This window comes from Xyrauchen texanus, chromosome 17 (genome assembly GCF_025860055.1).
Source record: "Xyrauchen texanus isolate HMW12.3.18 chromosome 17, RBS_HiC_50CHRs, whole genome shotgun sequence".
NCBI classification, from domain to species: Eukaryota; Metazoa; Chordata; class Actinopteri; order Cypriniformes; family Catostomidae; genus Xyrauchen; species Xyrauchen texanus.
Genome location: NC_068292.1, coordinates 7,028,187 through 7,044,476, shown reverse-complemented (window position 1 = coordinate 7,044,476; position 16,290 = coordinate 7,028,187). Strand labels below are relative to the sequence as shown.

At 44.5% G+C, this 16,290-nt stretch overlaps 1 protein-coding gene across 1 annotated transcript in view; it reads right to left on the bottom strand.

The window, feature by feature from the left end:
• Nucleotides 1-16,290, bottom strand: part of LOC127657910 (glutamate receptor ionotropic, kainate 2-like) — a 375,882-nt gene that overhangs the window by 223,811 nt on the left and 135,781 nt on the right. The window contains exons 5-6 of the mRNA XM_052146892.1: nt 14,512-14,565; nt 5,899-6,072 (exon numbers count right to left, since the gene is read on the bottom strand). Coding sequence (XP_052002852.1) covers nt 5,899-6,072; nt 14,512-14,565 — 228 coding nt within the window. The remainder of the gene's footprint in view (nt 1-5,898; nt 6,073-14,511; nt 14,566-16,290) is intronic.

Genomic DNA, 16,290 nt, shown 5'->3' with positions numbered 1-16,290 from the left:
GAAAACAACTTGTTAACCTTGTTAAACAACTGATGTATTTTAGACGATACAAACCAGTAGTAAATAAGTGTTTATGAGAACATTAAGAAGACATAAATTCACAGTTAATAAAGAAATTGTATACACATTTATTTATGCATTGATAAAAGGTATATACACTCACCTAAAGGATTATTAGGAACACCATACTAATACTGTGTCTGACCCCCTTTCGCCTTCAGAACTGCCTTAATTCTACGTGGCATTGATTCAACAAGGTGCTGAAAGCATTCTTTAGAAATGTTGGCCCATATTGATAGGATAGCATCTTGCAATTGATGGAGATTTGTGGGATGCACATCCAGAGCACAAAGCTCCCGTTCCACCACATCCCAAAGATGCTCTATTGGGTTGAGATCTGGTGACTGTGGGGGCCATTTTAGTACAGTGAACTCATTGTCATGTTCAAGAAACCAATTTGAAATGATTCGAGCTTTGTGACATGGTGCATTATCCTGCTGGAAGTAGCCATCAGAGGATGGGTACATGGTGGCCATAAAGGGATGGACATGGTCAGAAACAATGCTCAGGTAGGCCGTGGCATTTAAACGATGCCCAGTTGGCACTAAGGGGCCTAAAGTGTGCCAAGAAAACATCCCCCACACCATTACACCACCACCACCAGCCTGCACAGTGGTAACAAGGCATGATGGATCCATGTTCTCATTCTGTTTACGCCAAATTCTGACTCTACCATCTGAATGTCTCAACAGAAATCTAGACTCATCAGTCCAGGCAACATTTTTCCAGTCTTCAACTGTCCAATTTTGGTGAGCTCTTGCAAATTGTAGCCTCTTTTTCCTATTGGTAGTGGAGATGAGTGGTACCCGGTGGGGTCTTCTGCTGTTGTAGCCCATCCGCCTCAAGGTTGTGCGTGTTGTGGCTTCACAAATGCTTTGCTGCATACCTCGGTTGTAACGAGTGGTTATTTCAGGCAAAGTTGCTCTTCTATCAGCTTGAATAAGTCGGCCCATTCTCCTCTGACCTCTAGCATCAACAAGGCATTTTCGCCCACAGGACTGCTGCATACTGGATATTTTTCCCTTTTCACACCATTCTTTGTAAACCCTAGAAATGGTTGTGCATGAAAATCCCAGTAACTGAGCAGATTGTGAAATACTCAGACCGGCCCGTCTGGCACCAACAACCATGCCACGCTCAAAATTGCTTAAATCACCTTTCTTTCCCATTCTGATATTCAGTTTGGAGTTCAGGAGATTGTCTTGACCAGGACCACACCCCTAAATGCAATGAAGCAACTGCCATGTGATTGGTTGATTAGATAATTTCATTAATGAGAAATTGAACAGGTGTTCCTAATAATCCTTTAGGTGAGTGTACATTTATGCTTAATTAATGAGTTTACTCCTGTTTCAGAAACCCTTACTATTAAATCATTTAATGATTACTAAAGGACATAATAAAGCGCAGACTATTTGCAAACTAATTATTTTGCGTGACCTAATCTAAAGTAAGAATTATATACATTTGTAAAAATATATGAAACTCCTCTATCTCTACAGTGGAAGAGACAATAAGAGACTAAATTTGATGGAAATTGGGTGGGAAATGAATTAGTCAGAAATCTTGAGGCTCTTTGATTTTCTCATCAAGTATTTGCCACAATCTGAGCTCCATAAATTAATCTTCAGCGTTCAATATAAAGCTTTAACAGGACCGTAAATACAGAGCACCAGTGAAACTGCTAATCAAACGTTGAGGGAAACTTCCCTCATTGTCAATATGCATTAGCCTCTGACTGATCACCAACTGGCTGATATATGGCCACCTTTAAAATGCACATCTCAAGGCAACCTGAAGCATCATGGTTCTGAAATAATCATCAGTGTCAACATTACGAAAGGAAGGGTTGACATGTAGGAAGAGAGGTTTGAATTGTCAGTCTTTGTCCTTTACTTTGATGAGTGCATGTTTGTGCTGTACTGGCCGACAGGCTGAGTCAGCTACTTAAAGGCCTTGGAGACTTTTAATCAACTGGGATAGAAAGGGGAAATGTACCATTCCACTCAGTTGTCTATATTCAGTGAGTGGGTGGGCTTGTGTCTGAACGATTGCATGAATTATTATTTTAGTACATATAAATTAGTAATTTTCCCATACTATTTGTCAAACAATATATATCTATATATATATCTATATATATATATATATATACAGTCAGGTCCATAAATATTGGAACATCGACACAATTCTAATCTCTTTGGCTCTATACACCACCACAATGGATTTGAAATGAAACGAACAAGATGTGCTTTAACTGCAGACTTTCAGCTTTAATATGAGGGTATTTACATCCAAATCAGGTGAACGGTGTAGGAATTACAACAGTTTGTATATGTGCCTCCCACTTTTTAAGGGACCAAAAGTAATGGGACAATTAGCTGCTCAGCTGTTCCATGGCCAGGTGTGTGTTATTCCCTCATTATCTCATTTACAAGGAGCAGATAAAAGGTCCAGAGTTAATTTCAAGTGTGCTATTTGCATTTGGAATCTGTTGCTGTCAACTCTCAATATGAGATCCAAAGAGCTGTCACTATCAGTGAAGCAAGCCATCATTAGGCTGAAAAATCAAAACAAACCCATCAGAGAGATAGCAAAAACATTAGGTGTGGCCAAATCAACTGTTTGGAACATTCTTAAAAAGAATGAACGCACCGGTGAGCTCAGCAACACCAAATGATGGGAAGAGAAGAGTATGGAGAAGGAAAGGAACTGCTCATGATCCAAAGCATACCACCTCATCAGTGAAGCATGGTGGTGGTAGTGTCATGGCGTGGGCATGTATGGCTGCCAACTGGTTCTCTTGTATTTATTGATGATGTGAATGCTGACAAAAGCAGCAGGATGAATTCTGAAGTGTTTCGGGCAATATTATCTGCTCATATTCAGCCAAATGCTTCAGAACTCATTGGACGGCGCTTCACAGTACAGATGGACAATGACCCAAAGCATACTGCGAAAGCAACCAAAGAGTTTTTTAAGGAAAAGAAGTGGAATGTTATGCAATGGCCAAGTCAATCACCTGACCTGAATCTGATTGATCATGCATTTCACTTGCTGAAGACAATACTGAAGGGAAAATGCCCCAAGAACAAGCAGGAACTGAAGACAGTTGCAGTAGAGGCCTGGCAGAGCATCACCAGGGATGAAACCCAGCGTCTGGTGATGTCTATGCGTTCCAGACTTCAGGCTGTAATTGAATGCAAAGGATTTGCAACCAAGTATTAAAAAGTGAAAGTTTGATTTATGATTGTTAATCTGACCCATTACTTTGGTCCCTTAAAAAGTGGGAGGCACATATACAAACTGTTGTAATTCCTACACTGTTCACCTGATTTGGATTTAAATACCCTCAAATTAAAGCTGAATTTCTGCAGTTAAAGCTCATCTTATTCGTTTCATTTCAAATCCATTATTGTGGTGTATAGAGCCAAAAAGATTAGAATTGTGTCAATGTCCCAATATTTATGGACCTGACTGTATATATTTATATGTAGCACTCTACATTAATGTTCCCTTTGGTAGGAGATTATAAAGAAGTCAATTAATGTCTAATAATTCATTTACAATACATATCAAATCATTTATATGCAGTTACAATAACAACATGAACATAAATAACTTTTGTGCAATACTTGCCAAATAGTGAGACATTTTTCCTCATATGATATAAATGCTTAATGAGGGAATGAATGAATGTAATATTTATATAGTGCTTTTTCTGACACTACACTACACACTTTACACACTGAACAGGGAACTCTCCTCAACCACCACCATCACCATCACCTGGATGATGCGACGGCAGCTATAGTGCAACGGTATGCTCACCACACATCAACTAGTGGTGGAGAGGAAAGCTAACACTAATTCAACATTAGTGACCTATGAAAATGTTAAATTGCACAAACAAAGCATTTATTAAGAATGTTAATAAATGTGAACAGGAGGGGCAAGTCTACATACATTTTTGTGGCAATCAACATTATGAAACAAATGCTGTTGATTGTGCTTCCAGAGTATTCCTTTAATTAAGGAGTTGCCAAACTTAGAAGCCTATGTACATTAAGTTCAGTCTAGCTTAATGCTCATCAGGCTTTATTATATTAGATCTGCTGTGAATGAACATGAAGATCTGAAAAGGGTTTGTGTAGAGGACTTTATGTAACTAAGACGTTAAGTTGGGACAGCACTCAGAGTAACATCATTCTTTTCACATCAACATGACAAGAAAAATGACCAGACAAGTGAGTCAAGACATTAGTCATGAAACACAAAATGACATAATCCCTCCTTTTAATCTCATTATAATAGTCGATTAGTGCTGCATTGTGACATAAATCACGAATTAGGGCATTTATGAATTTTGTTTTGCATTAATACAAGTATGAATAAGTGTTTTTATTAAGCATTTATAACATATGTGTTAAAATTTTCACTATTTTACAAGTATAGCATGCAAGTTGCCCTTAATATTTATGTTGTTTTAACTGCATATCATTGATTTCTAATACATTTTTTAAATGAATTATTAGTCATTAATTAACCTCTTTTTAAATACCTAACAAAGGGAACTATTCTAGGTCACATAGTGAGTAAACAAAGACAGAATCGTAATTCATTGGTGAACTGTCCCTTTAAAATGAAACTGCAGTGTTTAAAGTCTTCCATCGTCATAGATTTGTACTTCCTCTCTGAACTGGAACCAAAACAGAGTGCAATGACGTGTCATTGTTTTGTGTCCCTTTAGAGTTATTTTGGCAGGTTGGCTCTTATTGGCATGTGGCTTCTCATCTCTTCTTCTGTTTGCGTTTCACCCAGTCTCGATTGGGTTCATATTTTGGCCATTTTCCCAGACAGAAGAGCCACTGCTGAGGAAGAACTGGGATCATGCCAGTATGCTGATATCAGACAGTTTTTAGATCGAGTGCCTGTGTATCACACATGCGTCAGATCATCGCATACCCTGCAGGTTGCAGGTTCAAGTTCTCTGGAGGAAAGTGCTCTGTACAAACTGAAACAACAACTTATCTGCCAGCTGATCCCAGCAGCAATGAAACACAACCAGAGTTTCGCTATTTTCATCTTGACTGGATTCTCATATTATTAGAGTGGTTGAATTTTGATGACTTGACTAATGTAACATTCAAGTATCATGAAAACAATTAACACATGCCCATGGTCTCAATTGGTGGGTTGCAACCCCAAAAAATGGATCACAGGTCTGTTCTAATAAATAATGCACATAAGACACTGCAACTAACTTTATAATCGTAAGGCTTTGCATTTTTTTTTTTAAAGAAGAAAACACTTCCCATAAGCATCCAATCAAACTCTACAATATTTTGGCACAAATTGATCTGTAACTTGGTAAGCTTGCAAAAACTGGACAGATGCCAACATGGACAGGTTGTGTAATATGCCCTCATCTTCAAATATCATAAGAAAACAAGACCCAGACTTCATAATATGTATATGGTTACATGGAACATGGATAAACTTGGTTTGTGCTGATGAAAATGTGTTTTGTGCTGTGAATTACTGAAATCCTTGCTGTTCCAGAGACATTTACAAACCAAATACTCTACAAGCTGGTTGAGCTTTTTTTTTTTTTTTCATAGTAATTTAAATATATTACCATTTTAAATTATTAAATAAATTAACACATTTCAATTTTTGATTTCATGAATTGTTTTTTTTTATTCAATTAACAATTATGGTGCTGTGTTTGTTCGCCACTTGCTGTCCAATGTTAAATGTGGGTTCTGATGAAGCAAAACCAGCTGGGAACAGCTGGTTAATATAGTGCAATTAGAAGATGTTATAACATTGTCTTACTGTCATGAAACCATCCAGCAGGCCCGAGTCAGGTTTGGGAGGTGCTTGCAGGCGCTCCATGGACCACTTCTCAATGATGGACGACACCTGACTGTTCTCAGTGTTCAGAATACGGAATCCAGTCATGTTCACTCCGCTGTACCGATACAGCTCCATATCCAACGCAAAGAGATCCTAAAGAATAAGTAACAATTCAATATTTACTAAACTATGAAAAAACAAACCGAAAATGTATTTTTTTTGGAAATGTAAGAGATGAGGCCTGGTAAATTGTGCATGTGCACGGTGGTGCATTCAACTTTGACTGACATCGTTTCCATGCCCCCTTGAGAGGTACCAGGCAGCTTTCAAATTAAGGGGAGAGTAAAGACATTTTTCTTGTATATACTAAATTAAAGCTGTTAATCAATTTAAATATTTAACCATGAATAATCACACAGCTTTGTCAAAGTTAGCATGTTGATGCATTCAGTTTCAAGGAATCTAAACATAGGCATATGTGTAATCATCAGAATCTGACATTTCCATGAGTTACACTCATAATGTAGATTTATCCAACAAAGGTCTTTACTCATCTCACTCACACAAAATAGTCAACAGTAGATTTTGTATTCGGATTGTCTATTTGCACCACAGTGTAAATAGCATCTGCCACACAGTACAGCTCTTTGCATCCCAATAATCTAGTGGAACCACAGAAATATACGACAAATGAACACCCTGTCTACACCGGACGTGAGTGTCGCATCAAAAGAAATAGAATATAATTTTTTCCTTGTGACCTTGGTTCAAATCTGCTTTTTGTCCCGGGGGTCTGTCGATCGCATTCGTTCCCACAGCATGGCATTGCTTGTGTGTAGATTGCATCACTATATTACTATAGTACCATCTTTTCTCGTTTAGGGGTAGGGGTTAATGTAGTGTGTCTGTGTGACTCTAAATAAACACAATAAACACACTGCAGTGATGCCCACACTGTATGTTAGTATTTACATATGGGTGAAAATAGTATCTGACATTGTCTGCATCATGGAGCTATTAGAATCTACCAATATTTTGCACCTGGGTGAAAATAACAACTGCCTTTTATATTTTTTAAACTGCATTGTAACGGACAGGAAATGCAAATACCTTTACTTATATAAAGAATATTTAAGCAAAGATCCTGTATTTCAGTGAGCAGATAATGATTATTTATCAAAACGAAGCAACGGGAAAAACGTCTAGGTTACGTATGTAACCTCCGTTCCCCGATGGAGGGAACGAGACGTTGTGTCAGAGAAGCGACACTAGGGGTCTCTCTTGAGCGCCGATATTCACCTCTGAACTATGAAAAAAGGCCAATGAGAGTTGGCAACCAGTATTTGCATGTCCCGCCCCCGGACATACGGGTATTTAAGCAGCGCAAATACGGGAGTTCATTCAGGATTTTTCTGAGGAGCCGGAAATGGTCCGGCCACAACAGTGGCTCGGCTCAGCGACGTGGCAGGGGAGACACAACGTCTCGTTCCCTCCATCGGGGAACGGAGGTTACATAGGTAACCTAGACGTTCCCCTTCTGTCGTTTTCTCCACATTGTGTCAGAGAAGCGACACTAGGGGTCCACTTATAAAAGTGCCATGCGCTGAGCCGTGTACGTGAACTGCTGATACAGGAGCGAGGAGGTATTCTTACGTGCAGGACGACCAACTGTATCAGGCTGCACGTACCCTTCCCCAATGCCCCATTTAAGCCATCAGGATTCCTTATCGTTACCCTGGGGGGGAACAAGGTGCTGGCCGCCAACCTGGGAACGGGCCAAGCCTGGCCAGGCCTCTTTTCTCTCTATGTTTCTCGCATAGATCAACTAAGGCCGGGGCCCTTACACGCATTGAGGGAAGGGGGTCTTAGCCCTTATTCAGGGCGGAGAAGACCAGTGGAAGGAATCAACCAGTGTCCCAAACCTGGGATCTCCTGGGAATGAAGGCGCACTGTTTCCCCTGGTTAGGGGGGAAGGGCGCTAGGTGCAAGCGATTCACCCGGTCAGATCGTGGGCGTGCTACCGAGTTCTACGGGCTCGGTACCTGAGAAAACACGGGACGATACTGACTCAACTCGGAGATTGTAGAATCTCGCAAAAGTGTTAGGTGTTGCCCAGCCCGCTGCTCTACAAATGTCTGCTAGGGCAGTGTCCCTAGCCAGTGAGCATGAGGACACAACACTCCTGGTGGAGTTGGCTCGGACCCGCAAGGGGGGGCATGGCCTGGGTGTGATAAGCCAGGGAAATGGTGTCGACAACCCAGTGGGCGAGTCTCTGCTTGGAGACAGCGTTCCATTTCTGCTGTCCCCCAAAGCAGACGAAGAGCTGCTCAGAGCGTCTGGTGCTCTGTGTGCGGTCCAGATAAATACGCAAAGCGCGTACTGGACACAGCAGTGAAAGGGCTGGGTCTGCCTCCTCCCGGGGCAGCGCTTGCAGGTTCACCACCTGATCCCTGAAGGGTGTGGTAGGAACCTTGGGCACGTATCCCGGTCGCGGTCTTAGGATCACGAAAGTGTCTGCCGGACCGAACTCCAGGCAAGCGTCGCTAACAGAGAACGCATGCAGGTCCCCGACCCTCTTGATGGAAGCGAGCGTGATCAGCAGGGCGGTCTTGAGAGAGAGGGCCCTGAGTCCAACTGAGTCAAGCGGCTCGAAGGGGGGTCTCTGGAGTCCCGTAAGGATGACCGAGAGATCCCAGGAGGGGAACAGGTTAGGCCGGGAGGGGGTTATCCTCCGGGCACCTTTTAGGAACCTGACGATTAAGTCGTGCTTACCAAGAGACTTGCCGTCTACCGTGTCGTGGTGGGCCGTGATAGCGGCGACATACACCTTGAGGGTGCAGGGGGACAGCCTCCTCTCCAGCCTCTCCTGAAGAAACACGAGCACTGACCTAACTGCGCACTTCTGCGGGTCTTCGGCTCGGGAAGAACACCAGTCCGCGAAAAGACGCCACTTTAGAGCGTAAAGATGCCTGGTAGAGGGGGCTCTGGTTTGATTGATTGTATCTATGACGGTCGATGGTAGGCCGGCTAGATCTTCCGCATCCCGTCCAAGGGCCAGACGTGGAGGTTCCAGAGGTCTGGGTGCAGGTGCCAGAGCGTGCCCCGTCCCTGAGAAAGAAGGTCCTTCCTCAGGGGAATTCGCCAGGGAGGGGCTGTCGTGAGGAGCGTGAGGTCCGAAAACCAAGTCCGGGTGGGCCAATAAGGGGCTACCGGAATGACATGCTCCTCGTCCTCCCTGACCTTGCATAGTACCTGTGCAAGAAGGCTCACTGGGGGAAATGCGTACTTGCACAGCCCCGCAGGCCAGCTGTGTGCCAATGCGTCTGCCCCGAGGGGAGCCTCTGTCTGGGCATACCAGAGCGGGCAGTGGGAGGTTTCTTGGGAGGCAAACAGGTCTACCTGAGCCTTGCCGAACCGGTCCCAAATCAGCTGGACCGACTGGGGGTGGAGCCTCCACTCTCCGCCAGGCAAGCTTTGTCTTGACAGCGTGTCCGCTATCACATTGAGGTTGCCGGGGATGTGAGTGGTGCGCAGTGACTTGAGTCGCTGCTGACTCCAAAGGAGGAGACGACGGGCGAGCTGTGACATGTGGGGGGAGCGTACTCCGCCTTGCCGGTTTACGTAGGCTACGACCGTGGTGCTGTCTGTCCTGACTAGGACGTGTTTGTTCCGAATTAATGGGAGAAACGTCTGCAGGGCCAGAAAAACAGCCAGCAGCTCTAGGCAGTTGATGTGCCAGCGCAGCGGGCCTCGGTTCCACCGGCCTGCGCCTGTGTGCCCGCTGCACACGGCGCCCCAACCCAATTTGGAGGTCTCGATTGTGACCAGAAGGCGTCGGGACACCTGCTGCAAGGGTACTCCTGCCCTTAGAAAGCAGAGGTCTGTCCAGGGTTTGAAGGTTTGGCGGCAGGCAGAGGTAACTTCTACGTTGTGCGTGCCGCGGTGCCATACTCGTCTCGGGACTCGAGTCCGGAGCCAGTGCTGAAGTGGTCTCATATGCATCAACCCCAGCGGCGCGGCCGCCGCGGAGAATGCCATATGCCCCAGGAGCTGTTGGAAACGTTTTAGCGGGACCACGGTGCCTGGCTTGAAGGAAGCGAGGCCTTTCAGCACTGACTGAGCACGCTCGTTGGAGAGACGTGCTGTCATTGAGACTGAGTCTAACTCCAGACCGAGAAAAGAGATGCTCTGGACCGGGGAGAGCTTGCTCTTTTCCCAGCTGACCTGAAGCCCCAAACGGCTGAGGTGGCTGAGCACCTGATCTCTGTGTGTGCACAGTAACTCTCGGGAGTGGGCCAGTATGAGCCAGTCGTCGAGGTAATTGAGTATGCGTATGCCGGCTTCTCGGAGCGGGGCAAGAGCTGCCTCTGCGACTTTCGTGAAGACGCGAGGGGACAGGGACAGGCCGAAGGGGAGAACTTTGTACTGATACGCCTGGCCGTCGAATGCGAACCGTAGGGTCAGTGTCGAGGGCGAATTGAGACGTGGAAGTACGCGTCCTTCAGGTCTACTGCTGCGAACCAATCTAGATGCCGGACGCCAGATAGGATTTGTTTCTGGGTGAGCATTTTGATCGGGAGTTTGGACAAGGTCCGATTGAAAACTCGTAGGTCCAAGATTGGTCGTAAGCCGCCGCCTTTCTTGGGTACAACGAAGTAAGGGCTGTAGAAACCCTTCTTTTTTTCAGTTGGAGGGACAGGCTCTATCGTGTTCTTTAATAGAAGGGAGGTGATTTCTTCGTGCAGGGAATGGGCATGTTGGCTGTGTACTGCGGAAAAATGTACGCCCACGAAGGGGGGCGGAGACCTGGCAAACTTAATTGCGTAACCGAGTTGAATGGGCCGGTGCAGCCAGCGTGACGGGTTGGGCAGTGAAAGCCACGCCTCTAAACTCCGTGCTAGGGGCACCAAGGGGACGAGTTTTTTGGACGTACCCGGCAGGGCTTCCACCTCCTTACCACGTCTTACCACCTCTGGAGCTAACGTCTTGGGCTCTGGGTGCATTGTCTCAGGAGTGCCTGGGAGCCTTCCGGGTCCTCGAGGGGGTCCATGAGACAGGGGGTGTGCGCTTCCCGCGGTTTGCTGGGGCTGAGAGCTTGGCCCGGGTTGAGGCGGAGCAGGAGCTTGTCTTCTGGCCGCGGGAGGACGCCCTCGGCGAGCAGACGGGGCATGGGCCGTGGCGGCAGGCTTGCGGCGATGCATGATGTGAGAGATGGCCTCCGTCTGCTTCTTTACCGTGGAGAACTGCTGGGAAAAGTCCTCGACGGTGTCGCCGAAGAGGCTGAACTGGGAGACAGGCGCGTTGAGGAAGCCACAGTTGACGTTCCTGGACCACTAGTGTGGCCATCGCCTGCCCGAGCGCTTGTGCTGTGACCTTCGTCGCTCTCAGGGTGAGGTCAGTCGCTGAGCGCAGTTCCTGCAGCGTGTCGGGATCAGGGCCACCCCTGTACATGTCGCGTAGTGCCTTGGCTTGGTGGACCTGCAGGAGAGCCATGGCATGCAGGGCGTAAGCGGCACGTCCGGTGGTGCTGTAGGCCTTCGCTTTCAGCGAGGAGGTTGCTCTACAGGTCCGGGAAGGGAGTACGGGGCGACCTCGTCAGGTGGTAGGGGTTCCGGGGCATAGATGGATCGCAACCGCCCTATCCACCTGGGGAATCGCCTCGTACCCGTGGCGCGCTCCGCTGTCGAGGATGGCGAGGGCAGACGAGCCTGTGGCGGTGTGACGAGTGGAGAGGGGTGCACTCCACGAAGACGTCAGCTCGTCATGCACTTCTGGGAAAAACGGAATCGGGGGGGCGAGGCTGTGAGCGGCGCCCAGACCCCAGGAACCAGTCATCCAGCTGTGATGGTTGTGGGGAGGATGGAGGGTTCCAATCCAAGCCCACGCTGTTGGCTGCCCGGGAAAGCATGTCAGTCATCTGTGCGTCAGCCTCAGCCTGGGCGTGCAGGCTCGAAAGCGGCAGCCCAGGGGAGTCCTCAGCATCAGATACCACGCCCTCCGATGCCGCGGCGAGCTCATCTGCTTCCATCGCAAGAGGGTCGGCAGACTGGCTGTGAGGCGAGTCACCACCGCCTCGAGCACGGACGGGAATCAACGAGCATGCTGGGGTGTGGGTGGTCCGAGGGGGCGTACCCGACGGCGCTGCACCCGCTGCCATCCCAAAATCGCCTCCATCGCCAGCCGCATCGTCCTCAATCCCGTGGGAAGAAGGAGCAACACGGGGGGCGGCTGGAGTGGCTTGCTCACGGTTGTAAGCAAGCCGCGACCGCAACGTTGTCATGGTCATGTTCTCGCAGTGACACACATGAACCATCTACAAACGCAGCCTCGGTGTGATCGCTACCCAGACACACGAGACAACGACTGTGGCTGTCGGAAGCGGAGAGCACTCTACCGCATCCAGAAACAACACAGGGGCGGAAAGAGAAAATTACTCTTTTAAATAAAATCACTCTTTTATGAAAAAAAATCGTGAGAGTTCTTTAATCTGCACTGTCGAAGCGCCCAGAGGCAGGAAGTGCACAGCCGTGCAACAGGAGAAAGTCGCTGTTGTGCGCCGTAGAATCCAACACCATGCAGCAGAGGGAAAGCAGGAACTTGGTGTGTATACGCAGCAGTTGCAGACACGACCATCGCTCCGAAGAAATTTTCTGAATGAACTCCCGTATTTGCGCCGCTTAAATACCCGTATGTCCGGGGGCGGGACATGCAAATACTGGTTGCCAAATCTCATTGGCCTTTTTTCATAGTTCAGAGGTGAATATCAGCGCTCAAGAGAGACCCCTAGTGTCGCTTCTCTGACACAACGTGGAGAGAGCGACAGAAGGGGAACAAATGTTTAGGAAGCCAGAATGAGACCAAAAGATCAACTTACAGTAAAAAAAGAAAAAAGAAAACTGCCCTGATTACATGAAAAAAAAAAAACTTTCAATATTCCTACAAAGTGCACATACTTGTCTGTTATATGCAGTTGAAGTCAGAAGTTTACATACACCTTAGCCAAATACATTTAAACTCAGTTGTTCACAATTCCTGACATTCCATGTCTTAGGTCAGTTAGGATCACTACTTTATTTTAAGTATGTGAAATGTCAGAATAATAGAAGAGATAATTATTTATTTTAGTTTTTATTTCTTTCATCACATTCCCAGTGGGTCAGAAGTTTACATACACTTTGTTAGTATTTGGTAGAATTACCTTTAAATTGTTTAAATCGGGTCAAACATTTTTTCACAATAAGTTGCTGGAATTTTGTCCCATTCCTCCAGACAGAACTGGTGTAACTGAGTCAGGTTTGTAGGTCTCCTTGCTCACACATGCTTTTTCAGTTCAGCCCACAAATTTTCTCTCGGATTTTGTAATGGCCACTCCAATACCTTGAATTTGTTGGCCATTTTGCCACAACTTTGAAGGTATGCTTGGGGTCATTGTCCATTAGGAAGACCCATTTGCATCCGAGCTTTAACTTCATGGCTGATGTCTTGAGACTTTGCTGCAATTTATCCACATCATTTTCCTTCCTCATGATGCCATCTATTTTGAAAAGTGCACCAGCACCTCCCACAGCAAAGCTCCCCCACAACATGATGATGCAAGCCCCATGCTTCACAGTTGGGATGGTGATCTTCGGCTTGTAAGCCTCACACTATTTCCTCCAAACACAACGATGGTCATTTTGGCAAAAAAGTTCCATTTTTGTTTCATCAGAAGAGAGGAAATTTCTCCAAAAAGTATTATCTTTGTCACCATGTGCACTTGCAAACTTTAGTCTGGCTTTTTTATGGTGGTTTTGGAGCAGTGGCTTCTTGCTTGCTGAGCAGCCTTTCAGGTTATGTCAATATAGGACTCGTTTTACTGTGGATATAGATACTTGTCTACCTGTTTCCTCCAGCCTGTTCACAAGGTCCTTTGCTGTTGTTCTGGGATTGATTTGCACTTTTAGCACCAAACTACGTTCATCTCTTGTAGACAGAATGCATCTCCTTCCTGAGTGGTATGATGGCTGTGTGGTGCCATGGTGTTTATACTTGCATACTATTGTTTGTACAGATGAACGTGGTATCTTCAGGCATTTGGAAATTGCTCCCAAGGATGAACCAGACTTGTTTTTTTCTGAGGTCTTGGTTGAATTCTTTTTATTTTCTCCTCATGTCAAGCAAAGAGGCACTGAGTTTGAAGATAGGCCTTAAAATACATCCAAAAGTACACCTCCAATTCAATACACCTCCAAAGCTAATTGTTTAATTGCCTAAAGGCTTGACATAATTTTCTAGAATTTTCCAAGCTGGTTAAAAGCACAGTTTACCTAGTGTATGTAAAATTCTGACCCACTGGAATTGTGATATAATCAATTAAAAGTGAAACAATCAGTCTGTAAACAATTGTTGGAAAAATTACTTGTGTCATACACAAAGTAGATGTCCTAAATGACTAATGTTACAATAAAAAAATGCTAATATTAAATCTGTCGAGTGGTTAAAAAATCTGTTTGTAATCCGTATGTAAACTATTGACTTCAGCTGTAAATGCCGTATGAATATCCTTTTAGTTTTTAAAGCATTTTATAATATATAAATTCATACATAACTTACCAGGGTGGTAAATATGTAGTGGTAATACTCAGTCATCATTCCCATTGCCAGAGCCTGAGAAAAGAAATTGAGTGCCATATGAAAACATTTTCAGATGAGAGAACAGTAACTGTGTAACTGAAAATGTGCCATTTATCATTGAATGAAGGAAAGGCAGGTTTTGATAATGCCGTGTCTTGTTTATGATATTCTGCGGGTCATAATTTTATATGCTGAAGAATTGTGAGCTGAACTCATATGAAGCTTTCAATCTTTCTTACCTTTAAACCCCTGAAATACATCCTAATCTGTCTCTCTATTGCCCATAAAAACATCAAGAGCTCTTTCACTACTTTGATATACACATTTACACACACACACACTTATATATACATATATATACACATATATATATATATATATATATATATATATATATATATATATATATATATATATACATATACTCTTGCAAAACACTACACCACACCACTACTACTTTTTATACCCAGAACAAAAAGCTACTTTGTAAAAAATAAAAGAAAAATCAAAAAAGCCGATATATTTGTTTTAAAGCACTGTATAAATAGCACAACGTTGGTCTACTGTGTAGAGCAGCAGAGAGAAGGTGAAGTATTTGAAAGAAGAGCAGATGGGATTTGATTTTCTCATTGCTTGTTCGTCTCTATAACAGTAATGAGCTCTCGGGTTCCCACGCCAACCAAACAATACATTCACAGGGCATTTCTCACAGACTGACAGACAACTCAATCCATAACAATAATTAATTTATGAGCCAAGCTGTTGTGTTGTTAACGTTGGAACAACAATCATCTGAGCCCAAGTGTCAGCCTGTTGCATGTGCTCTATTTAGTGTGCACTGCAGGGCAATGTGAAACACGAGGCGGCTCCATGCCTGCTACATCACATAAGTAATCCTGTATTAGCCCTGTTATTATAATTGTGCCCTGTGCTCAGAGATTAATGGAAATAAACAAATTTAATTGAAAAGTGAGCATGACTGTGGCCTACTCACTTGTACTCAGAAGGATGTAACCTGGTCTCAAAGAATCATGTTACTTTACCTACATTTTTGAAAAATGATAATGTTGCTTGTTCAGCATATTGTGTTGCATGGGTGAACACTGGAGGCACTACAACAATTACTTTTATTCATTTTTACACATCTCAAGAAAAATAGCAGATTATCAGTTCATCAAATCAGAGACACGTGGTTAGAAAAATCAGGGTGTGTACGTTCGGTGCGCGAACACTCTGCTGATGACCACATTTGCGTCACGCTTCCTGTACGCAGACGCTCAGCATTCCTGTCTGATCGAAGTATACTTTGGGCTTTATGTTTAAGGTTTAGGGTTGGGAGGTTGATTTTGTTGATTTAAAACCAGATATAGCATTAACCTTTAAAACTTTAACTCACTTTTTGCACTATCCAATGGACATTTCACCTTGAAACTGACCCGATGCGTGTGCTAAACCATGTAATGTCATTTTGCAAAAATATTTCATGAGATCGGGATGGTATTTTTAGTCAGAAATGTACTTAAATATTGTAGATTACAATGTATGTTTAGAGCTGCTTTTGTATCAAATAATTGTCTCTGGTAAAGTGTCTCTGGTGTGGCGTTTGGTAAAAACAAACAAAGAAATGTGAAAATATGTAAATAAGTATCTAAGGAATATTGAACCCACATTATATTAAGTGTCTTTAACTACTATGTACTATGTAAGTTTTCAAAACAGATTTCCGAGAACACCCCTCGTCTACTGTTGTTTGAGCTG